The sequence below is a fragment of the Armigeres subalbatus genome, chromosome 2, assembly GCF_024139115.2.
Source record: "Armigeres subalbatus isolate Guangzhou_Male chromosome 2, GZ_Asu_2, whole genome shotgun sequence".
Lineage (NCBI taxonomy): Eukaryota > Metazoa > Arthropoda > Insecta > Diptera > Culicidae > Armigeres > Armigeres subalbatus.
This window is the reverse complement of record NC_085140.1, coordinates 63,011,837-63,038,227: the sequence shown is the minus strand read 5'-3', so window position 1 is coordinate 63,038,227 and position 26,391 is coordinate 63,011,837. Positions and strand designations below refer to the sequence as shown.

Sequence of the window (26,391 nt, the reverse complement as noted above, 5' to 3'; positions counted from 1 at the left end):
CAGTTGAGGTCGGGATGCGTATCTGTAAATATCGCAACGTGGTAGAACTAAATGGAATAATAATAAACTCGCCTTATGATAGGCGTTGTTTTTTTGTATGCAGCATTTGCTTTCTGCATTTCCACTCTCTAGGAGAGGTCGGAAACCAAGTTCCATTACTCCAAGAGAGGGCGCTTTGATAGTTACGTGTATATAACATTATCCTTACAAGTAATTTTGTAGAATACAGATGAAATTTCAATTGTTTGTTTAGAATTGAACAATTAGAAGACGAACTTATGTAGTGGAGTTGTTCTTCCAGTGTACAGCGAAGAAGCCCCTGATATCAGAAGAAAATACTTCAGTTAGCTCAAACAGTTCTGTTTTCAGTGATAAATCAAAGTTCAACATCATTGGAAGTGACGGAGAATCTCGCGTGCAAAGACCGATTACAAAATATATTGTTCTACGATAGTATTAAAATATCGCCAAGCACTTGAGAGGCATTTGTGTGCTTTAAGAATGTTTTTCAACCAGCGTTTGTGGTTCGATTCGTCAAATTGAGTAATGCCCTAGACTGAAATATATTTGCGATTAACCCTCAGGACTCGCACCGTTGTAAAAAGTACATAATTAGCGACAAAAAGCACACTTGTCGTACACTATGGAGGCGAGGCTGCATGAGTGATTCAGAACTAAACGAGTTCCGGAATGTTAAATTGGATGTTTCAGCAAATTAACGACTCAAAACACAACGCAAAACTTATCGGTGATGGTTACCTCTGTCACCGACCTCAACTCCTTAGAGGACCTCTGGGAGTGCATCGAAGAATAAAACGTTCTGGAGTTAGAAATAAGATTCAATTCTTTGAGTATATCCAAAAGGATTGTGAAGCAATGGCACAAACCTTCAAACAACCTAAGGGAGGCTTTGCTGTGGCATGATGAAAGGCAACAATCGAAAATTAGTGAGAAGGTACCCCGGGGCTGGGTGGAAACACGGGGTAAGTGGGCACTATGGCTGCTGATGAATCAACGAACATTTTTAACGATAATATTGTTCTAGAAAGTTGGAGTAGAAATATTAACGCAAAAATATTTGGAATCAAAACCATTTGACGCACCATAAAGCTCTGTCCAGTTAGAATCCGGAATTATTTATTGTATTGCAGCGGCACGAGGAGTTGTTCCTGCCAGATTAAGTTTGCTTTTATAGACAAATTTGCCAAAAAGCTGATATTTTTTCCTTAAAGTACAGTAAATTACCTTTGCTTTGATGTATTAACCTTATTTGTATCCCAGCAAACACAAGATTGTATATCATAGCGAATAAGTGTACAAAGTGGAGGCCATATACGTGCATTTTGCATGCAGTCAAATGGAGGAATGCGCCTATATCGCCTCCACCTTGTACACTTATTCGCTAGCATATGCGATTTTGTGTTGGCTGGGATGTCAACCCGTTACCTAGATACAGATGTTTTATTATTCCGGATTCTAAATGGACTTAGCTTTACTTATGCTATTGCTCGATCATGTTCATGACTTTGAACTTCTGTGAGAAGCTAATACATACTTTTATTTTTTCTTATGGATTTTGAACAAAATAGTTGTTTAAAAATTTATAATTTATATGGAAAATAAATATTTTGAGTAAATGAAGGATTGTGTGACATCAAAGAATGATCTGAAAGTTTTAATTAAAACAAAAATCTACAATTTTCAGTTGCTATTCCCTTTTCTGCATACATGGGGAAATATTAATGGGATATATCTGAACAACAACAAGAGCCATTTGTTTTCAAATTGTTGTCTAGAGAAAAATAATTTCGACACTAGGTATATCATCATCATTATGAAACAGGTGCAATTTAATGCTGCATGTGTAACATATATTGAAATTTTTAATAACGTTCACAACTTTCAACATGAAGGTATTTCGAAGAATGAAAGTCCTCCTCCTAGTTAGTAGACGGACGTCAACGCTTGCTTGGTGTTGCAAAAAGTTGATAGTTTGAATTGGCTTCATTTACCTACCTACTTCTTAAGTTTCGTATAAAGATGCAGCAGTCATAAAAGAAAACCAATCCATAGGTCCCTGAGACTTGAGAGTGTGTTTTGTTTCTTTTATGATCCGCTTCACGTTGTTAGTGTCATTCGCTGGGTAATTTCCGTTACAGTTCAGGCAGGACTGACATTTAGACCTGTGCGCCGCCGCCGTCGGTGGTTTACTCACGCCGCCGCCGACGACGATTTAGGGTCGTGGATGTAGTGATATTCAAAATCGGTGGTTGCAAACCCAGCGATAAAAAAAGTTTTGAAAAATAAATCCAAGATGACAGCCAAATCTAATATTGCTGCCTTATTTTTATTATAGAAAATTGAGGATACACTCTTCCTCTTTCCAACGATATGCTGATCTCTAAGATCGGTTGAGAAATATTGAAGTTAAGAGTCAAGTCAGTTGAGTCAAGAGTTGACAAAAATCGAGTGGTCCATAAAAGTGATTTCGTGCAAATTGTGGCCCGGTCTCAGCGAGAATTACTCACACGTATAAGATGTGAAATAACAAAAACTAATATACAAAATATTCAAGGCATAACATATGTTGTTATTATAATACCAAAGGGAAAACAAAATTATGTTTCATTTTGTATTAAAATATCTGATAATGTTATGCCTAAAGTATTTTGGATATACATTTTTGTTATTATTTTTTGTCGTGTTACATTTTTTCATATCAAGTTCATACAAACTGCTGTTTTCAAGATATTAGCTCCTGCTCTATAACAAAATGGTGTGGCGTTTGCCATATCACGAAGTATGTCATGGAACCAAAACACATAAAAATAGCAGATTAGTGCTTGAAAATAAAAAAAACGGTAATTTTTCAATGCAATAATATGGAGTTATTCTATTATCCCCTCGATTTAAACACCCTGAAATGGAGCCTGAAAGTAGTAGAATAATGTCCAGAAAACAGGTTGAAAAAATAATTGCGCCATTCATAGATACAGTCGTTAGAAAAAAATGTTTTTTTTTCGAAGAAAAACCTCAATAATTTTTGATCCGCATGAGATATGGCAACACTAAGTCCATGAAAAGTTGCGCCCTGTAAAGCACTGACATCACAATGCTGAGAAATTTGAAACAAAAATGTTAGAGCAAAAAAAACTGTTTATTTAAGGGTCACCCTAAGTAAAATTTTTTGAGCAAAATTCTTGTAATATGGCTGAACTACAACTTCGCGAAACATTTTATACCCGTATCTCTGCAAATAAAATAGTCTTATTTTTCATTTTTTTTTCAAATGTGACCCACTCTAATTTTTATGACACCCCCAATAAGCTCCTTATCGTTAGGAGCAACTTTATAGAACAAAGTTTTTTTCTATCTCTGCTATTTTCGGCTTGAAAAACGTATTACCACTTTGTCTCCTCCCTGGACCAATGTGCATTGGTTAATGAATAGGTTGGTTGATTAGATGTGAATTTGAATTAGGCTGTATCTAGTACATTTAATCTGCTAAGTAGAATAATACAAAAACTGTTTAACTGGTCTTTGGGATTCGTCTAAGCCAAAGCCTCATTCAGTCGGGCAACTAAATCTATAGGCAGTGTTGTCCTACACTCTGTGCAAAAGAATCTGCTCTTTGATTTTACTCCATCTAAACGAATCCTCACTAAGTAAGTGCAACTAATAGAAGACTATTAGAATTTTCTTAATATCCATCGTTTAGATGGAGTAAAATCAAAGAGCAGAATTTTTTGCACAGAGTGTAAGACGACACTGCCTGTAGGTGACTCGCAAATTATGTTTGCTGTGGTACATAAGCTTTTATGAAGGCTTGAATACATGCCCAAGCGCCAAAACAACTTGGTATATTTCTTAGAAAATTCACCCAGATATTCCTCCGAAAAGTTTCAATGAAAAACCTTAGAAAATTACTTTATGTATACTTCCGGAAATGTCTTACGAAATTTCTTACGAAATGCATACTAGATTGCACAAGTTATTTCTTCCAAATTTTCCTAAGGAATTTCTTCAGAACTTCTTCCAGCAGTTCCATTCTCCATTCCATTCTTCCATTCCCCGGGAATTCTTCCAAAACTTCCTGCAGGAATTCCATCGAAAATGCCTTCAAGGGTTGTTTACGAAATTCTTTCAATAATAGCTACGGATTTTTTCAGTGTTTGTTGCTTAATTTGTTAGTTTTATTTTTTCGAAAATTCAATTAACAACTCCACCGAAAGCTATTTCATTCTCTAATTAATTTTTAATGGATTTCCTGGAAGAAATTTTGAAGAAATCTGAGAAGGAATCCTGGAGACCCGGAATCGAAGAAACTTTTAAAGAAATCCCTGGAGAAATATCCGAAGGAATTCTTGGTGGATTTTTTTAGATTATTCAAGGAAAATTTGTTGAGGAGTTTTTAAATGAACTTTTGGAAAAGTTTTTGAAGAAATTCCTGGAGGGTTTTGTGCAGGAATTTCTAAATGTATTTCCGAAGGCATTTTTGGATTTTCGAAAATAATTCCCGCTTGAACTATTTTAGGAGATTTTGAAGGTATTTCTAAACGACTTCCCAAAAGAAATCCCAAAGGAATTTCCATAGGAATCCATAAAGGAATTTCTGAAGGAATTGTTGAAGGAATTTCCGGAGGAATTCTCAAAGGAATTTATGAAGAAATTCCTAATAGAATTTCAGAGGAAATGCCTACTGGTATTTCTGAAGTAATTCCTATATTTCTTCAGGAATTCCATCAGAATTTTTAGTAATTCTCCAGAAATTCCTTTGGAGATTCGTCAAGGAATTCCCTCAAGAAGATCTATAAAAACTCCTCCGGAAACGAATTCCAGAAAGTTTTTCGAAAATACTCTCAGCTCTATTTTGGAATTTCTCACAGGAATTAGTTCGGAGTTTCCTCTACGCATTCCTTCAGAAATTTGTTCAGGAAAACCTTGGGAAAATCGTTAAGGTATTTTCCCGAAAATTCCTTCAGAAATTCTTCTAAGAACTTTTTTGGAATTCCTTGCAAAGTTCTAGGACGAAATTTCCTTAAAAATTCCTGAACAAGTTCCTGACTGGAGGTTTTTTTTTTCAAAGTAACTCCTGAAGGAACTTCTGGCAGTCTTAGATATCTCCGAAAATTCCTTTGGACATTCCGTCAAGACTTCGTTCAGAATTTCGGATATACCTTCTAAAAATCCTTCGCAAATTCTTTTTGAAATATCTACAGAGAATGTTTTAGGAGTTCCTTAGGAAATTGTTTCAGAATTCCAAAAAAATCTCTAAAAACTCCTTCAGAAATTCATTTACGGATTACTTCGGAAATTTCTTTCAGCTTTGGAATTTCTTTGAAAATTAATTTGTTATTCCTTTTAGTAATTCCTCTAGGAGTTCCTTAACAAGTTTCTTGACAATTTTTCCTGAAATTCCCATAGGAATTCTTCCAAAACTACGTTAAGCAATTTCTTCTCCGGGTAATCCTTTGAAAATTCCTCCAGTAAATTCTTTTGTAACTTAGAAAATGTGTGTGGAATTTCCTCAAAATTTTCTTCAAAGGTTCCTACTACACTTTCCAACACTACTTCAGGAATTCTCTCGGAAAGTTCTTTAGAAAATTATTTTAGGAATTCCATCGAAAAATAGTTCATTCTTTAATAAATTTCTGAATGAACTTTCAGAATAACTTTACAGATACTTATTTCGAACTCAACAGTAAGATCATCTTCACTGACTCGTTCTTGACGGGTGTCACGTACGAGACACTGAAGTCAAACTTACCGTTGAGGTCTAAAATGTATCTAACTGGGAATGTTCGGGGATGAGCCATGAAGCAAAGTAGCGCGACTTTCGTAGGAATCTCCGAACAAGCATAGCCGAATAGCATAATAGTAGGTTGAAATCGCTGTTATTTTGCCTGTCTTGGTAAGAGTTGTCACCATGTTACTACCCAAGCCGTTCCTAAGTAGACGTTAGGCAAAATATCAGCGATTTTATCAATGTTGTTCTTACAACTGACCTTCTGGTAAAAATTTCAATTTTGAATTGAATTTCAATTTCTGTTCGCTTCATACTGGTCGCTCTCAACACCTACCCAGCATTGCTGTTCGCCTTCTTTACTATGAGCTTTAAATATTGTACTCACCGATAAATGCCAATAAATTAATAAAGATCAAACATGTATCTGTAAAGAAGGATAGCACTAACAAGTCTTATCACTTGGTTTCTTAGACATGAGAAAATGTTGGAGATATTTGAACGTCTTACAAATTTTATGAAGTTATTTTATAATAGATTTTTCTGTTTTCTTTGCAAAAGTTTTTTTTCGATTAACTAAACCAGTCTTCTTCATCAATGCTATCAAGAGAAATAACACTAATACAGCGTTTTTTATGTGATTTATGGTTGATTAAACTAGGTTCTTTAAGGTATTATTACCTGGAATCTTTAAATGTTATCACTCGGAAAATTCTACGAAATTTCAACGAAAAATTTATTGGAATGTAGATTTGACATTCTCGAAATTTCAACTCGAAATTTTTCGAAATGCTGAAAATTCTTCAATTTTCTACAAATTTGACAGGGCGTTGAGAATTATAGGTCAGATTCTTGATAGATTTTAAGCAGTGTCGCGCCGATGCAAAAAAAAAAAACAGCGGACCGGAAATTAAATCAATTGGCCTTGAGATTTGGTTTCAGGAGCTATGGACAGAGGATTAAATTTTATTTATTTTGTTAGATTTTGTTATGTTTAAAATTCGAATTTTATTGAAATGTTTACATACTGAAATTGATTTGAATAGCTGAATTGATTTCCAAATTTTTCCAAACATATGTGATATTTTGTAAAATTTGTAAAAGTCTACGTAGACTTCAAGGGGTGAGGGGTTTCGGAAAAGGCTATTTTTATATATTTTCAGAGGTAGATAATGATACACAAATAACGGATATCAAAACAAATATACGATTCCAATAGCTCCACATAAGGTCTATTGTTTGTAAGGTTAATTAATAAGTATTTGATCGAAAAAGAACTGCAACTCAATCCATAAATCTGGCAACACTACTGCAACGTGCTGTGTACGTACCCCGTTGAGGTCTTCCCCCGGTTGGTAATGCGGTTTTATGTATCACAGCACAGTCGATGCGTTGCTAGCAGCGACCAACGAGGTGCAATGTTTGGTGTGCATGAGAGCTACACCGATCCGGTCGCGAAGATCATCAGATTTTTTTGCACTCAGCTTGTACGACGAGAAACAACAACAGTTGCTGTGGCGCGGCGTGGGGTTACGCGAGAGCATAACATGAGGCTGCTCAGCGCTGCGGTGCAGATGGGGAAACATGCGAAGGGAAAAGAAACATTCCAAGCGACTGAACGACGACGGCGTCGAAGACGAAAGTAAGTATGTACAACATTGTACCCGGAGAAGATGCTACACGAAGAAGAAATTGTTGTTTCGTGGGATGTTATTTGCGAAGAAGAGAGGCTGGAGACAGCATCCTTTCTTGCCATATGTGTGCGCGCCCCATCATGCACGAAGGCATTCGTGTAATGTTTCTGGTCTTTGAATACGTGAACGAACAACTATTGTTAATACGAACGCGCCCAAGGATGCAACGGGAGTGCGGAGACTTGTGTTCCTACTCGCGTCTCTGTTTCTTCGTGCATTGTGAATGCAATTTTCGCGCATACCTGCATATTATACTTGGCTGGCTGGGCTGGTGCATTATATCATGTGTCGATGTCGAATGCCCTTATTGTTTGAGTTGCTATGCGTTGAAAAGGGTTCATCACGTAGAAACAACGAGGTTCAGCAATTTGAAAAATTAAGATTTTTTTGTACAACGAAAGTAGTTAGTTGACAGTTTCTGGAACAAAAACTGGAATTGTGCACCCACGTCAGCTGATTTCAGAGAAATGGATGTTTTTACATTTGAAAGTTTGTCAAATAAGGAAAACAAAATAATATCTTGAAGTCGGCAATATAAATACAATCATCGAATTAACTAATATTCTTGTCATTGGTACGAGTTGGCAGAGTATTTGCTCTGCTTCTGTACCCTTCGACCAACAACAGCATGTATTGATGGATGCCACAGAGTTAGAACACTTTGATTAATGAGGTGATTTATATCGTCACAAAAATAGCTTTCCGCTCGCTTTAAATATCGACTACTATAAAGTACTTTAGAGTCGCATTCTTTCATGAAAATCTACGTTTAAGTTTGGAAGATGATATGAGTGTTTATATCTTTGCGTTTAATTTCACGCAGAAGTGATACATTAATATCCCGATTTTATCACCCCCCCCCCCTGGCAAATTTTGGAGTAATATAATAAGGAATGTGACAAGGTCGGAATTTCTTTTATTTTCAATATTTTAGTTTGTTCCACAAATATGAATCAGTTTATGCATAGGGAATGCAAAATACGTAATCGGAACCCATAGTTTCTTGTCGGAAGGGCTTACATTATTCTAAACAGCTATTCAGAAATGACTCAGAATAAACCACATACGATGAAAGTTGTTTCATGAAAATCATTGTTGTTTACGGTATTATTTACATAAAAGACTCAAATTTTCAAATTTTGGTGGTGACAAAATCGGTTAGAAAACGTGATGAAATCGATTCGTGATAAAAACGACATTAGATAAAATCGGGGAGTGACAAAATCGTCAATACTGTACTCTCATTCTCATATCATTAATCAAAGCTTTACTGCCGTGAATCGCATATCTGCCCCACCGCTGGATTTCCTATTCCTATGGGATAAATATGCGATTCACGGCAGTTTACATTTTGTTTTTATTCAAAAGAAAGTTGTACATTTTTATTGAAAATTTGTTATGGGTAGAGTTTTTCTTATGCCGTTTTTCTCCTCCCTCTATCTCATGATTGTTTTTGGAGTTTTAGGATATTATGAGAATTTGTTTAATTGACTTCGTAAAAACATCTTTCTTTGGATGGAAGTTCTAGCAATGCATTTAAGTTTTCATTAAAGTTTACTAATGCTGTTTAATGCAATAAGTGGATGGTATTTTAATGTTGATCAAAACTCTAAAGAGTTAAAACACAAAATAATAATAACAACTAGAAAACTGAATGCAACAAAAGTGTCACGAAAAACTTCTTTGCCATCTCAGCATTAGTAATCCAACGCCATTACTTGGAGCAAAATACAGCATTCCGTAAAATATCAAATATGCAAAACACTATCACATTGCGCATCGATATATTTTTTCGCTGCCTGTCAACGTTCAATGGTTTGTGACTCTGTTCCGGCAAAACGTGCATCGTCATCACCAGAATACAGCACATGACTCTATCATCAACTGACAAAATTAACCCTGTTCGGCGTTTGCTCCGCTGTTTGGGTTCTCTGCTTCGTTGTACTTCTCCGTATATAGTCGATCGGTACGGTATGGGAATCTTCCCCGTGTCTTGTTGTTGTACGTTTACCTTCACAGCCACCGACTCTCGTCATCTTGCTTCGGCAACACCAATGGAGCAAGCCACGAATCGTCGATGTCGTTGCACGAAAGGGTTCAATGGAACATGATGGGACCTTTTTTTTCTCGAGGAACGCTTCTAAATGGAGCGATTTTCCTATTCCTTATTTGGACCGGGGCTGCGAAATGGTGAGTTGACATCCGGGAAGGGCGCCTAACATAGCTCTGGTCCTCACAAGTTCCAATACTCACGCTTCCACGGGTCTTCCGATGACAATTGACCGCCAGCTAAGGGTTGCGTACTTAGCTGGTAGTGCAGCCTGGGCACTGTTGTCCTTCTGACATCAGCTAGAGTGAGAGGGTGCGTACTGTGGGGTCTGCCTAGGATGTGGTGGGGTTTGACAGTGGGCTCTGTTGAACTTCTATAAAAAGCTGCATGTGTCCCCAAGCAGGCCCTATCAAAGCGACCGTGTGCCGCTCAAAGCGCACTAGCCTAGTCCTGGTGTTGGGTGAGACTTTAAACAAATTTGACCCGACTGATCGAGCGTCTGTCCACCAAGGAGGTGCGGCTCCAACAGCGTCTGTTCTGGCATCCAGCGGCTGAGTATGAAATGCTATTCCCCGGAAGCTATACCTAAGATGGCAGCCCCATCCCGGTGGATAGGGAACCTTGGGCCAACAACCTACTGTTCCTGAAACATCAATTTGTTCGAGAATCCGATAATGAAAGAATACGGACTGATTTTACGGCGACGACTCTTAGCGCGAAACAACGGACACGAATAGGAACATGGAACGTTTTAACCCTAGCCCAGCAGGGTAAATTGGCACAACTTGCCAATGAGGCACGCCGCATGAAGCTTGAGATCCTGGGACTGAGTGAAGTCCGTTGGCCAAACTTTGGAGAACACAGAACGCCGTCGGGACAAGTTCTGCTATACTCTGGTTTACGAGGTGAACACGCTCCCCGGCATCGCGGAGTTGGCTTCCTACTAAGCGCTCAGGCACACTCTGCGCTTATGAAGTGGGAACCTATAAGTGAAAGGATAATCGTTGCCAGATTTAGAACACGGGTCCGAAACCTTACTATAATCCAATGTTATGCGCCAACCGATGCTGCTGATCTGCAAGACAAAGAGAACTTCTACAGTCAACTCAATGCCGTCGTAGATAGAATTCCGAAGGGTGATATCAAGATCTGTTTGGGCGACTTCAATGCGAAGATCGGATCCGACAACTCGAACCATGAGCGCATTATGGGACGCCATGGTCTCGGAGAAATGAGCGAAAACGGAGAGCTGTTCGCAGAATTTTGTGGTAAGAACGACATGGTGATCGGGGGATCGCTCTTCCCTCATCGACCGGTTCACAAGGTCACGTGGGTCTCCCGTGACGGCTTTACAGAAAATCAAATCGACCACATCTGCATCAGCCGAAAATGGAAACGGAGCCTTCTTGATGTACGGAATAAACGTAGTGCCGATATCGCGTCTGATCATCACCTCCTCATCGGCGAAATACGCCTGCGCATTGCGCGGATTCGTCGGCAGGAGGAAAGAATTGGACGACGATTCAACACACGCCGACTGGAAGATGCCACGGTGAAACGGTCCTTCGTTGAAGAACTGGAGACGCGTGCTGCAGATATTCCGGAAGGTGGCAGCGTAGAAGACCAATGGACCGCCATCAAGAATGCCTTCATCGCCACCAGCGAGAACAATCTGGGCGAACTACGCACCCAGAGAAAACAATGGATCACCGATGAGACCTGGAGGAAGATAGAGGAGCGAAGAGAAGCCAAAGCCGCGATAGAGCGATCGAAAACCAGAGGAGCCAAAGTCTTAGCCCGTCAACGATACACGGCTCTTGAGAAGGAAGTAAAACGCTCATGTCGACGGGACAAGCGAGCGTGGGCAGACTCTCTGGCCGACGAAGGAGAGAGAGCCGCCGCAACCGGGGACATTCGCCTCCTCTACGATATCTCACGACGCTTAAGCGGGGCGAAGATGAATGCAACGATGCCTGTGAAAGACGCGAATGATCAGTTATTGACCGACCCAACTGACCAGCTGAAACGCTGGTTCGAGCACTTCGAACAACTTTTCAAGTGCCAACCAGGCCATCACCACCTCGGCATGATCTGCCTAGGATCCGACGTATAACACGTGTCAATACCGAAGCTCCATCACTGCTAGAGATTCAAACAGCCATCCAAAGCATGAAATCGAATAAAGCCCCAGGGGTCGACCGCATATCAGCCGAGATGCTCAAAGCTGACCCCATGACATCCGCTCAACTACTGCATCGTTTATTTCGTAATATCTGGGACACCGCAACTTTCCCGGTCGACTGGATGCAAGGTATCTTAGTGAAGGTGCCCAAAAAGGGTGACCTGACTGTATGCGATAACTGGCGAGGCATTATGTTGCTGTGTACCGTTCTCAAAGTTCTGTGCAAAATTATCCTAGCCCGGATTCAGGAGAAGATCGATGCGACTCTCCGGCGGCAGCAAGCCGGATTCCGTGCCGGAAGATCCTGTGTGGACCATATTGTCACGCTCCGCATAATTTTGGAGCAGGTTAACGAATTCCAAGAGTCCCTTTACTTGGTATTCATTGACTACGAAAAAGCTTTCGACCGTCTCAATCACGAGAATATGTGGGCGCCCTGAGGCGCAGAGGTTCCAGGTTCCTGAGAAAATCATCGGCCTCATCGAAGCACAGTACGAGGCCTTTTCGTGTAGAGTGCTGCACAATGGGGTCCTGTCCGACCCTATCCGGGTCGTAGCTGGTGTGAGGCAAGGATGTATTCTATCACTGTTACTGTTCCTCATCGTAATCGATGAGATTCTGGTAGATGCGATTGACCGTGAACCAAACCGCGGGCTGTTATGGCAGCCTATAACCATGGAGCACCTAAACGACTTCGAATTGGCGGATGACGTTGCACTCCTCGCGCAACGGCGCTCTGATATGCAGAGTAAGCTCAACGACCTTGCCGATCGCTCCTCCTCGGCAGGTTTAGTCATCAACGTCAACAAAACCAAATCGTTGGATGTAAACACGGTGACTCCTTCCAGTTTCACAGTAGCCGGGCAACCAGTGGAGAATGTTGAAAGCTTCCAATATCTTGGTAGCCAAATGGCGTCAGACGGCGGTACCAAGATCGACATAGGCGCACGGATCAAGAAAGCAAGGGCTGCCTTTGCGAGTTTAAGAAATATCTGGAAAAACAGGCAGATAAGTGAACGCACCAAAATACGAATTTTCAACTCTAACGTGAAATCTGTGCTGTTATACGCTAGCGAAACATGGTGTGTATCAGTGGAGAACACTCAACGGCTGCAGGTGTTCATTAACAGATGCCTGCGGTATATAATTCGGGCCTGGTGGCCTCACAACTGGATCTCAAACAACGAGCTCCATCGTCGTTGTCACCAGAGGCCGATAACAACAGAAATTCGGGATCGGAAGTGGGGCTGGGTCGGCCACACTCTACGTAGGGGCGGAAACGAGATCTGTAAGCAAGCATTAGACTGGAACCCAGCGGGACATCGCAGCAGAGGCAGACCCAGAGGCTCATGGCGGCGAAGCCTCAATAAAGAAATAAAAGAAGTCGACCGAAATCTAACCTGGCAACAGGTTAAAGCGATAGCCGGGCATCGCTCAGGATGGAGATCTTTCAAGTCGGCCCTTTGCACCACCGGAGGTGTACAGGATCCATAAGTAAGTAAGTTATTTGGACCGGACACGAGAGAAGCGAATCAGAAGTGGATCGCTCGGAAAATATATTATCAAAGGGAATAACTCTTGGGACAGCTTTATTTTTGATGCAAATTTCTGTCAGGTAATGTTAATATAATAATTTAACAAGCAGAAGCGATTTTTGACAAAGAATGGTGATTTTTATACAAAAATAATAATAATAAAATTAATTCATTCTGCATTCAGCAGTGTGATGGAGGTAGAATTTTAACAATACAATATTCGACTATACGGTAGAACCATATGCAAAGCAAGACGCAAACCAGGATGTTGGTTACAATGAATACATGGTCGGGGTTCAGCCAAACCGCGTGTTTGGCTGAACTCCGACCACATATATTATTTACATAGAAAATGGTAGCTTCATAAACAAAAAGAGATCACCAGTACTTGTACATTGAAGATGAGTGCTAGTCCCAAGTAAACAGCTGTTGGTTCTCTGTGCAAGAACAGCTGATCTGGTCATAATGGAGTAGCAACTACGGGCAGTCAATTAAGGTGACTCGGGGAGGCACTAAACACCGTGTTGTTTCCCCTATCTTTCGTCTCTTTCTAGCATTATCACCTCGCAACTTTGGAGCGGCGTATTTCGGTTTTCAGTTGTTTGATGTAACTGTAAATGTATCAGCATGTAGATTGCGAGTAAGCACGCGCCGGTGATACTTTTTCAAAATCATATTTGTTGTAGAAAAAAATTAAGCATTCAATGATGAAATGATGACGATTTGATGATGGTTTGTGCTTCCCGTGTCACCTTAAGCTCAAGCTCAAGCTCAAGAAAATGATAGCTTCATAAACAGTCACAATATTCACACAAGATACACACATTTTTTTTTTAAATTTATTATCAGACTAAGGCCGGAGTGGCCTGTGCAGTGCATAGAAGTCTTCTCCATTCAGCTCGGTCCATGGCTGCACGTCGCCAACAACGTAGTCTGCGGAGTGTCCGCAAATCGTTATCCACCTTGCTCGCTGTATACCTCGCCTTCTTGTTCCCGTCGGATCGTTGTCGAGAACCATTTTCATCGGATTACTGTCCGACATTCTTGCTACAAGCCCGGCCCACCGCAGTCTTCCGATTTCCGGTGTGAACGTATCGTCCGCCATCTGCACCCCACCATAGATGATACGCAACACTTTCCTTTCGAAAACTTCTAGTGCGCGTTGGTCCTCCACGAGCATCGTCCAGGTCTCGTGTCCGTAGAGAACTACCGGTCTAATATGCGTTTTGTAGATAGTCAGTTTGGTACAGCGGCAAACTCTATTCGATCGGAGCGTTTTGTGGAGTCCAAAGTACGTACGATTTCCTGCTATGATGCGTCTCCGAATGTCTCTGCTGGTACCGTTATCGGAGGTCGGAGTCACCAGTGTCACCAGGAGTCACCACCAATGCAAAATCGTGGTGGGTGGCTTGCGTCTTGAAGGTTGATCACCATTAATCAAGTAAACAACCTAAGACGCGTCTTTTCCCAGTCCGACAAACATGATTTGATAAAACCCACTACCTTTTCAGCATTTACAGTCCAAATTTCTCCTGGTTGCATCAAGCCACTATTTAGAAATTTAGATCTAGGTACACTTGTACAACGCATCACAACTGCAAAGCAGATATTCCGAGGTTTCACGTTCCATGTTACAGAAACGACAAATATATTCTGAACCTGGTCAATATTTTTCAAATGATATCTACTCGGGCAATGTCCGGTTATTAGGCCTGTAAAGGTGCAAAGAGCTCTTTTATTAAACTACCCAAGTAACACCAAGCATTACAATATTGCACATATATCAATCACAAATCGGCATGCTAAATGCTAATTGCATTAGATCAGTTTTAATGATGTGAAGTTGCATTTATTTATCAACTGTCGGACAACAATACGAAGTGATGGCATGAAAAAAAACTCACATGATTACCAACCGTATCCGGGAGCAACGAGTCGAACGATGTCAGAAAATTTTTAACTTCCTCAAGCGCAAAAAATCGGTAATCCTGTTCACCGACGAGAGTATGTTTACCGTCGATCCCGTTTCAAATTCTAGAACCAACCGGTAAATGCGTTCTCTCCCAGTAAAAGACGTGGCCGACGAGTATCAATATGTGTATCAGACAAAGCATCCGGCCTAGCTGTTTGGATTGGTGGCTTCCGATGGCAGAAAAATGGACTCGTTGTTGTTCATTCCAGAAGGCGACAAGGTGAACACGGAGGTCTACATCGGGATTTTAAGTAAGTATATTCTTCCGTGGATCAAAGAGCAGTACGGATCGAAGCCAAATGTTGTGTTTCAACAAGACGGGGCTTTGTGCCACACTTCGAACCAGAAGTGGTTGCAGGAACATCTACCGTTCTGGGCGAAGGAAATGTGGCCACCATCCAGTCCCGATCTTAATCCGCCAGATTACTCAGTATGGCGCGTCACGAAGGCCAGGGCCTTTTCTAAACGCCATCAGAGTCCAGTAAGCCTCAGGCAAACATTTACCCGTACCTGGAGAGACATGGATCCAACCTACATAATTAGGATCTTCCGGAAGCGTGTGGAAGCCGTAATTGCAGCAAATGGAAACTCAATCGATGATTAATATAATTCAAGACTATAAGAAGTTTTCCCTTTTTGAACAAATAAAAAAAATCAAAACCAAAATTTGAGCCTACAACCTCGAAACTTTTTCCTTCTAAGCTTCCTAGAAGATCGTCTACAAGTAAGGACTACATTCGTGGTGAGAGGACCCCTCCTTGAGAGCAACCTATTGTTGCCCATACTGTAAGAGACAAACTTCCTAGCTCTGAAGAGATTTCTCTTTTTGCAAGCATGGTGTGAATACATTTCATAATATTCGTGTCGAAGTTTCATTTCTTCATGGCACGATCCATTGACGAATAAGAAGCGTTACCGACAGCTCCTTCAATATACAAGAAAGAACAAAGTGCTATTTTTTTGCCGATAGCGCTTTTTCCACTTTAGATACCACTGTATGAAGTGCCGTAATTGTTGACTTACCGGACTGGTAAGCAAACTGGAACTTAGACATTGGATGTCTAATCATGTAATTTGAGATGATATAAACACTTTGTTTTCAACAGAACTGATGAATGATTAATGGGCCTAAATGATTTAGGATGCGTCTTATCTCGCTTGCCTACTTTTGATATAAAGATAACTATTACTTGCCTCCATGAAGATGGAATATAATTGAGTCTTAGTCTTGCCTTGAAAGTCTCAATTAACGGCGGAATCAGCACTGATTCGCCGTTTTGAAGCATTGCAAGGCTTGTGCAACGTTTTTCGAATCATCAGACATTTTAGTTGTTCTTGCTGAACATCTTTGACTTTCAAACGAATCACTTGTTGTTGGGTCTACACACATAATCGATTCAAGAAAATAGGTTTCCATATTCAACTTTAATGTTTCACCAGAAGTTTGTGTGGAAAATCCATCCTCTTTTTTCAGATTCCCTATTTCATTGGTATGATCTTTCGCAAGTGCCCTCTGAAGTCTCGAGGATTTCTGGAGTATTGCTAATATTTTCACACGTTTGAACCCAAGATCTACTTTTGGATTTTCTTATTTCGTCATTGTACTCAGTAAGTGCACTCCAATACGGAGTCCAATTCGAGATACTTTTTGCTTTATTAAAAAGTTTACGGAAAGTCTTCCGCAGTTTTTCAAATTTTGAGTTCCACTACGGAACGTTCCTGTTAGAGGACGACTGTTTCATAGGACAACTGTAGTAACAAGCATTTAAAATCTCATCATTTACCTTTTGGGAAAACATTCCAGTTCTTAAACTAAATCAATCTTTCCACCTTCTGTAAACGGGTCTGAATTTAAATATTGCTCATATTGTTCCCAGTTCATTTTTCTAGCGTTTCTAAATGAAGTTGATGATCGTTTTCCCCGACTCCACTCAAACACAATATGTCTTTGATCTGACAATGATATTTCCTTGGCGACATGCCAGTTTGCAATTCTTTCATAAATCGCACCGTTGCACAGTGTCAGATCTAAGACCTCTTGTCTAATTGTATTAAAAAAGTTGGATCAGTTTCCCTATTGCAATTATCAATATTATTGGATGAGAGATATTCTAGTAAGCATTCACCTCTACTGTTGATTTCCGTACTACCCCACACGGTATGATGCGCCTAAGCATCACAGCCAATGATGCATGACTTGTTATTCTCTCTGCTGTATTGGACAAATGATTCGATCTCAGGATCATCACCCGGAAAGTAGGCCGAAGCTACAGCGACCTCAGCTTTTCCATTGGTGGTTGGCACCTAAACCATGATCGCAACCCCCACGTCCAGTTTTAAAAAGCTTGTAATGGGGTAACAATTTAATGTTTTATCGACTAAAATAGCAGTTCTTGGCGAAATTTGTTTTGACGTAGGACTACGTCTATGTTCCTAGATTTATTTGAAAATACTGATTTTTAACTATTTGTTATCGATAATTGATAAAAAGTTTAGAAATAGGTCAACCAACCAATCACGTACATGCATCACTAGCACAGACATCAAAAATCAATCACTTGCGGGTTTGGATCTAATCCTCAGTTTGAACAAGGTTTCACGCAGAGCAGACGTATCAAAGCGATCGCAGCGGAGCGGACACAGCATCACGGAGGCGCTAATAACATTTTCAAAGGAAATCCATCGCATTGGTGGGGGTGCTCCATGTGTTGCTGCAGATCATTCAACCTCAACGAACCAGTATTTCATATGAAGAAAGGGTTGACCATAAAAATAGCACTGTGGCGATCCCGCGACGCCAGTACCGATGCTGAAAATTTATTACAAATTGTGGTGTCAGTTAGATGGAAAGGAGCATTGGGAAAAGAAAAATTGGTTCTTCTCAGGACCAACATTTTATGAAAAGAAAGAGTTAATTGCGAAAATGGACTGTTTCGGTGGCATTCGGTTTGGCGTGGTAGGTTGGTTGCTGTTAGTGATTCCATCCATTAAAATTCACTACATCATCTCCCTCCGACGCGCTATCAAATTCGCTATTTACGATTGAGTTTTGCACTTTGAAGAAAGTTTATTTCGGATAGTCGGATCAACCTTCTTTTGTATAAAATGGTGGCTTTTGTATAATATCAATGAAGACGCCACCTCAGGGGAAACTATCTACAGCAACCACCCATCGGTGAACGTCGCTCGGACAGACAGATGCCAAGAGATAATGTTTTGTAATATGAAGAAACTTCGTCTTGAGTCAAATTTCTGTTGTTATTCCTCGCAGCAATACGCATCTTAGATAACCAACATCTCATAACCAAATTCAGAATCATGCGAAAAAAAAAATTCATATGATTTTCAGAATCTGTCATTCTTGGAACGGTCCGTTGTCTGCGGAATCCCGATCAAAATGGCTCGCGCGCGTCGAAAAGCAGCTTTCTTATATCTAATGAAGTAATTCCATTAGCCCCGCCCCTTCGTTAATCGTTATGAGTGCACATTATATTTACACCTATATCAGATCACAAAGGCGCGGAGCTAACGGGCCTAATTTATTGAATACAAGAAAGCTGTTTTCCATCGCGCGCGAGCCATTTTGGTCGGGATTCCGCAGAGAGTGGTTGAACAAGATTTTACGCAGAGCGGACGCAGCGGAGCGAACACAGCAGCACGAAGGCGCTCTGGTAGCATTTTCAAAGGAAAATCATCGAATTGGTGGTGGAAGTCTGCGTTGGTGGTCGTTATTCAACCTCAACAACTAATCAAAATCTTGTGAGGAAATTCCATTTGACTGCTACTGACGCCATCCATTTGAACAAACTCATTGCATCATCTCCCTCCGACGCGCGCTTGTGGTTGTGATTCCAAAGAACAACTTTCTGTCGTCGCCAAACGATGGTAACCCGGAAAAAATCGATATCATTTCTAATGACTAACGAAACAAAACCAAGGAATCTTGCCAGAAATTTCCATTTTCCGTCGACGACGGCCAAATCGATGAAGACGCCACCTTAGTGGAAAATGTCGTTTAGCTGCCTTAGTTTTTCAAATGGCGCATTATTAAAAACAATAAATCTTTCCAAAATCGTCATTGTCGTTTAAACAGCCGAACAGTCTGTTTGTCTGGGTAAACAATTTTCCCAACGGTCAAAACCTTTTCTTGGATAAATAGTTTAAGTCCTGAAAAGGACTGTTTGTAATTTATTCTTGAAGTACCGCTCACTTTGCCACCAGCGCTATAGAAAATGCAGGGCTGTTACAGACTAGTCGAATTCCAATCCGCGAAATCCGCGACTGGCAAATTGAAATCCGCTACTGTAGAAACAAATCCGCGACAAACAAAAATATGGTTTCTTACTTTAAAACACGTTTTATAAATGCGAAATTTCAAAATTTTTTGCTTCTAATCTATTGGCATATTCGTCGATAGAAAAGAAAATGAAAGAAAATTTGCTAATTTATGTAATACCCAAAACTGCATAGTTAACGCTTCAAACAAATCATGAGCCACCAAAAATATATGTGCAGTGTTGAACTATGCCCGAAAGAAATTCAATTCTTAATGTTTCCGGGAAACCCTCCATTCTAATCAATGTTGTATAGATACATTTAGTTATAAGTTTGTTGGGCAGATGGCAGTCTGTTGTCATAGGTAAATACCAGTTAGATTAAGGGTTATATTTGAATTATACTTTTTAGTACGCTATATAGTTTTTTTTCTTTCTAATCTCTACCTTCGTTTTACAAGGGCATTGATCAGTCATTGGATTTTGTACTTCCATCAATCCGCCAGTTAGGAAATAATAAGACCAATTTCTTCAAAAGCAAGCGACATAGCTCTGCAGAGGCCCGAACAAAGCCTGACGAATCTGATTTAAAAGCACAGAGACGAAATGATACCAGAGGCGGACAGGAACGGTTCTAAGACCTACGAATTTTTAAAAACTTGGATAGTGTTCACGATTTGAAAAATGATGTCATTACCACTACGTATGAGATAATGGATGGGAATTGCTAAGCTTATATAACACGGCAGACTCGACACGTGCACTAGAGGTACCAAAAGAGACCGTAGATAGGCTTCATGGTAGGTCGCGTACACGATGGTGTTTTGCAATTTAAGTAGACCAGAGGGTCTTCAGTCTTCAGTGGGTCTTCAACTTCAGTGCGCCTTTTAGCAATTGCCCCTGGATTAACTGAGTACGTAAGAGTTAATGAATCTATATCGGAGTGAAGCTTAGTAAGCGGAAATAGTTAGATTCTGCTCCCCCATTTGCAAACTAGTTCGTAAGTTAGTAATCTACCAAACGAAGGAGGGACTTGCCAGGATCTAGCGATTAGCCATCTATAGTGAACATTACAACGCCGTATGTGCTATCCATCGTAGGAGTCTTTTGAAGTCTTAAGGCTCAAGTTTAGTCAGACAGTTTGTTGCAACTAAGTAATCACGAATAATCTCTCAATGGATATAAGAACAGCGAGGAATTTTGAAGCTAGCCTATGACTAGCATATAATAAGTTATTGGAATACATAATAAAACAAAGGACGAATACTGAATGGTTTGAATGAGATGACTGCAATAGTGGGAGTCATTAAGCATGGTACAAAATTTGACGTAACTGATGGTCGGGCAATGAAAAAACCTATCAATCGTTCAACCGACGATATTCGGATTTCTGAATATCGCCCCAACCATTAACATGCGATCTGATCCTTTCTCAACAAAAAGAGAGGTCGAACAATCCACAATGACTTTCTGTTTGGCAGCTGATATTGCCAAGGATGACCAAAATGTGGCTTTTCCCAACCTAGACCTCAATCCTTCAGCAGCAAGTTAACACACCACCGGAGAACAGCGCGCAAAGTAAAGATTAGGATGCAGATGAACCAGGTTCCCCCACCCTAGGATAAGGAGTCATACAAAGCGGCAGGATCCCCAGGATTCTAGTCTTCACGGAGAAGCCAAAACCGCGGGAACCCCATCATGGCATTTGTTGTCTATTTTATTAGTGTTTTTGATTTTTTTCCCTACCAAATTTTATCCTTACAATAATTTTAATGTGAGAATTTTAATTCAAAATAACTGGCGAAGCCCTTGGTTGACTCACAAGGCCTTCCCCTTCATTTAAATTGCTATTATATGTACCTTAATTTAAATTGCTATTATATGTATAGGTTGGCTCGTGAAAGGAATCCTTCTGATTCCTTTCCTCATTGATGTTGAACCTAATATTATAAATCAAAAACACATAAATAAAGACCCTCTATGCAGCGCAAGTAATCATAATTGTAATTCCGAAATTAGTGGCACAAAAGTTTTAGGCAATAAAATAAATAATTCTCGGCATTTCAGTAATCTATAAATGCAATTCGACAGACTTTCCATGTGTCCACTTAAACCAACATCCATACGACTATTGAAAGGTTATTCGAATACCATGTGTTTGGATCATTGACGGATTGCTTATTTTGCAAACGCCCAAATAATCGACATGTTGAATTTATCCTAAAATTAGATTGAGGAAATCGCGATTTTCGCGAGAGTGTAGTTATAAATCCGCGATTTTCGCGACAATGTTTGACGGAACCGCGATTTTCGCTACTGGAAGGATAAATCCGCGACAAATCCGCGAAAAACGCGAAAATCGCGAAATCCGCGACTGTTGTAACAGCCCTGAAAATGATGCATGCACGCTTCAATCGCGTGCGGAAGTCGAACGTTGCAAATTAATATATTTGTGTTTGGTTTCGCGCCACCTCCAATTCTGCTTATTTTTCCTATAATCCGCACATTTTTGAGCATAATGTCTTCTAGGATTCTGATGATATCCACTGAAAGACAGGTAGGCTTCAGTGGCGATGTGGCTTCAGTGGCGATGCGGCCGATGAGTCGTTCCTTTTCCATGGCTGGTTCATCCAACTGGGAACTACTTTCAGTTTCTTGATTCGGTTGACCTCCGAGCAGTTTGCACAATGCTAATAAATTTACACAAATTATGATGAAAAATACCCTCCATTTCGTATAGCTACGTAGTCCTACCAGTGTTGGTAAAATAACTCATAAATCTCAATCAACGAGCGCTCCCGTGCGAACGAAATCGACTGCGATTTTAAAGGAATGCATCACGCTTGAGTTTTTCATGCTGAAACGCATCATTTCACTCATTTGCCAAAAAATCATTTTGGTTTAAAAACGCATTTGAAATCACTTTGGGGGCAATTTATTGCTTATACATAAAAAAGTGTCTAATATTTGTTGCGACAAACGTCAATTCACTGTTTTTAACGAAGGAGAACAAAAGAAAACCTACGATGATTCAAATGGATGATTCAACTCATCCATGAGATTTTAGGTGCTGAGTTGGGTGCGTTTCAACTCACGCTTGATTTGAATCATCCATGAGTTTTGAGATTTTGAGTTTTTACCAACACTGAGTCCTACGTCACCTTTGCGTACAACCCGATTTGGGCTGCACCTTTGAGTTTTTCATCATAAAACAACTTACAGTTTTGTATGTCTATACCATTTATTTTCTCTTGATTAGACCATGGCTCTTGAATTAGTGCCACCCCAAATTCTTCCTTTTTGAATCTCCTACTTATAACAGCAGAAGCTCCTTTTGCATGATGAGAGATCACCAGCAGGAACTTTAAAGGTTTCATTTTTACTTTACTTGGTACCAGTGAAAGTCGAACTACGCACATCACCCGATCCATAAGCTGCCACAGCTGGTTCCGATCGATTGTATCATATGCGGCTTTGAAGTCGATAAATAGATGATGTGTGGACACGTTGTATTCGCGGCATTTCAGCAATACCTGACGTACGGTGAACACCTTATCTGTTGTAGAGCGTTCACCCATAAATCCCGCCTGGTACTGCCCCACGAAGTCTGTTGCAATTGGTATTAGTCGACGGCATCAAATTTGGGAGAGTGCCTTGTAGGGGGCGTTCAGCAATGTGATTTCGAGGTAGTTGCTACAATCCAGCTTATCGCCCTTTTGGTAGATGGGACACACGACACCATCCATCCAGTCCTAAACACTAGAGGGTCCGAATCCATACAGAATCTATTTTACACACTCGTTATTGTTATCATTGCCGGGGTTCATCTCTTCGCAAGTCCTTTGTGTCCATTTGTCCGTAACGTCATCGCAGCACCTTGTCTAGCTTTGCATTCCATAATCAGCTTGATTGCTTCAGGCCGTATAAAGCTTGTTGCATTTTGCAGACCTTGCCATTTGAATCCAATATATTTTCGAGCTGCATCATGGCTATTTGTTTGTCACCCAGTTTGCCTTGCACCAATGCGGTAACACGTTCATTTCATCCCTATCTAGGTCAAACTTCGTTGTCATAGCCATCAGATATCGAATGGACCAATATTTTTCGTACCACGAGGGCGTAGTCAACTCCAGGTTTTTCTGGACACCCCTTCACGATATATTGTGCCTTGTATCTTACACTTTACTATATTTGCAGGGACTCCAAACCTTGAGAACAATTCGTCCAAAAATTTGGTGATACTAAATGTAGTTGTGGATCGGACAATCTCTTCAGGCCATTGAAAATGTGCGTCGATGTCAACTAGAAAATGTTGAAAATGGAAGAACGGTCCTGCAAAATCGATGTGAATTTGCTGCCATGGACTAAAATTTGCGTGGACTTTTCGAATGAGGCGCATAATTAGAGAATTGTTTAACAAAGTGTTTTTTTTTAGAGCGGGCAGGAGGTCGTGGGTTCAATCCCAAGTCCGTTCCATTTTCCTATTTTGTATCTTTCTCTATATTTCTCATGTTCTAGCAATCGCTAGAACTGGAAATGGACTTCCATACCGTTTCCATCACTATTCCTATACCTACCTTCAACTTGAGTATTCTAACAGTAATCTGCTAGAATTGGAAATGAATTGAAAAAAGCTCGTTTCCTACATCCAATTAGAAATTCCATCAGTTGCTTTCTCCTATCTATCACATTGGCAGCTCGCTAACCAAGACGGGACCTCTGCCTCTCAAACCTAACCCAAAAATTTCAACAAATTCCGCATGAACTCGTGGCAAGTGCAGAGGTATATTCGGCTTGCAGAGGGCGAGTGATTGCATAATCATTTCCTCCCCCTTCCCTACATTGACTTGCATTCTGACGTGGCAGGCGCCAGTATGACCTAACAAATGAGATCACCAGTACTTGTACATTGATGATGTGTGCTAGTCCCAAGCAAACATCTGTTGGTTCCATGTGCAAGAACAGCTGATCTGGTCATAATGGAGTAGCAACTACGAGCAGTCAATCAGACTTGAATTAATCGGCTCAGTTCAACATACGGTTCAACAATACGGCATCGTTTGTTGATTGTTGTTTAATCTTCCTCAGATCGTTTCGAAATTTGGACACATTGATAGCGTTTACTGGCGAGGTCGGTGGTCTAGTGGCTACCGCTTCTGTCTTATAAGCAGGAGATCGTGGGTTCAAATACAGGCACGTCCCTTTCATACTTTGTATTTCTATCCTAGTCCTTTCTGTGATTCACGTTCTACCAAAATGATTTTTACTGTTATAACCTTCCACACTAACAATTCCAATGAGTGGTCGTAGAGTTTTCTGCATTCTTTTCTCAGCATTCGCAAGAACGTGGCCAGGACAGATCTCGTCTATTGGAAAATGCATTGCTTCCATCTAGAGATAGTAATTAGTCCCAAATCAATAGCTGTGGTAACGGATGGAAGTGATGCTACTGTCATACAATAGTCCAGGCTTGTAATACGTACGAATTTGTGCGAATTGCTCAATGATAGTGTTTACTGCTGATCTTCATACTTCTGGTACCACCGGTCGAATACTAAAACATTCTTCGGATCTTAGCAAAACTCTCGGATGTTGGACGCCAGAGCTTCAATAAAGATTTCTGAACTGCTTGCAGGTCTTGCGTGGCCATGAGCCACGCATTTTATTCCGCCATCTGCTTGTTTTGTTGAAATATTTATCGTATTAAACGGAAAATACATATCTTGTTGAGTAAACTTTCATGATCATTAATTTTTCGAAAACAACATTCCACTTCTTTTTCTGCGCTTCCGAGAAGTGGATTCTTAAATTCTCGTCGTCAAAATATTATACAGCCGATTTTATCATCATTTTATTGGGGTGATAAAACAGGGAATGTGACAAAAACTTTGAAGTATTTTTGAATCACATCAAAGAAAATTTCAATTTAGAAAATGCTTATGTTACGGTATAAAACATGTAGGTATATGTTTCAAAATTCGAAACTCAAAAACATATTTAATAATAAAATTATTTCAAGTCAACTTAAGAATTACTTTGTACGTAGCAACAACTATTTGACGAAAAATTATCCAGAATTCGCTTACCCATTGCTAAGCTGTTCATTTGATTTCTTCCAGATCCCTCGATATGCTCTCCTTGATGCTTTCTGGATTCGTGTGTTTAGGTCGTTCAAACCGTCATTACAATCATCATCATCGTCGTTGTAGTCGTCATTACAGCCACGGCCATCATCCGGAAGCTATTTTTGTGTGTTGCTTTCGGCCGAGCCAAGTGCAGCAGCACTCTCTCCCCACTGCGGTCTGAACTGAACTACTGATGATTCTGCGACTGCTGTTCGAAATTTCTCCAGCCGTTCCACTAGAACTAAAATATTGCCAATTTTCAGCACTGGAACGCACTCCCAGACGGATAAACTACTGAGTGCGATACAATTTAACAAATTTTTTCTCACTTTTCAGCCTGTCAGACACGGTCACACGCCCCAATTCCCCAAATTTTCACTTCGATTCAGCGATTCTCGTTCGATCCACCTTTTTAAATTTTCCTAAAATTTTGATTGATAAATCAATACTGCCGTTTGCCGAACACTTGTGCCACTGTTTTACATGAATCACGAAACATTTACGCCATTAAAACACCAATCATCTCGGACATTCACTTGGGACCAGAGGAATAAAAAGGAAAATAATGCGCACTCGGACACTAAAACACACCCGACGGCGACGGATTTTCGATTCAATCTGAGTCCGTTTTTCTGACGGTCTATCTTTCTCCGATTTTTGCTTTGTTGCTTTCATTCGCATCGATTTTATGACGTTTCTGACAGATTGTTTTGAGCTTCGCCTTCGTTACACATTCGGTTCGGTTTACCTTTTCTTGGGTATCATCGGTTCAAAACCATGTCAAGCAGTGATTTCAAAATTCATAGTTTCTTAAGT

The 26,391-nt window shown here is 40.3% G+C and overlaps 1 protein-coding gene across 2 annotated transcripts in view; it reads right to left on the bottom strand.

Moving 5' to 3' along the window:
* Positions 1–26,210, bottom strand: part of LOC134208745 (activated Cdc42 kinase-like) — a 161,939-nt gene extending 135,729 nt beyond the window's left edge. The window contains exon 1 of one of the 2 annotated variants that reach the window (XM_062684637.1): positions 25,537–26,210. In XM_062684637.1, the coding sequence (XP_062540621.1) occupies positions 25,537–25,555 (19 nt within the window). In that variant the 5' untranslated portion in view covers positions 25,556–26,210. The remainder of the gene's footprint in view (positions 1–25,536) is intronic. The other variant, XM_062684636.1, reaches the window with a different exon arrangement.
* Positions 26,211–26,391: the final 181 nt, after the last annotated feature.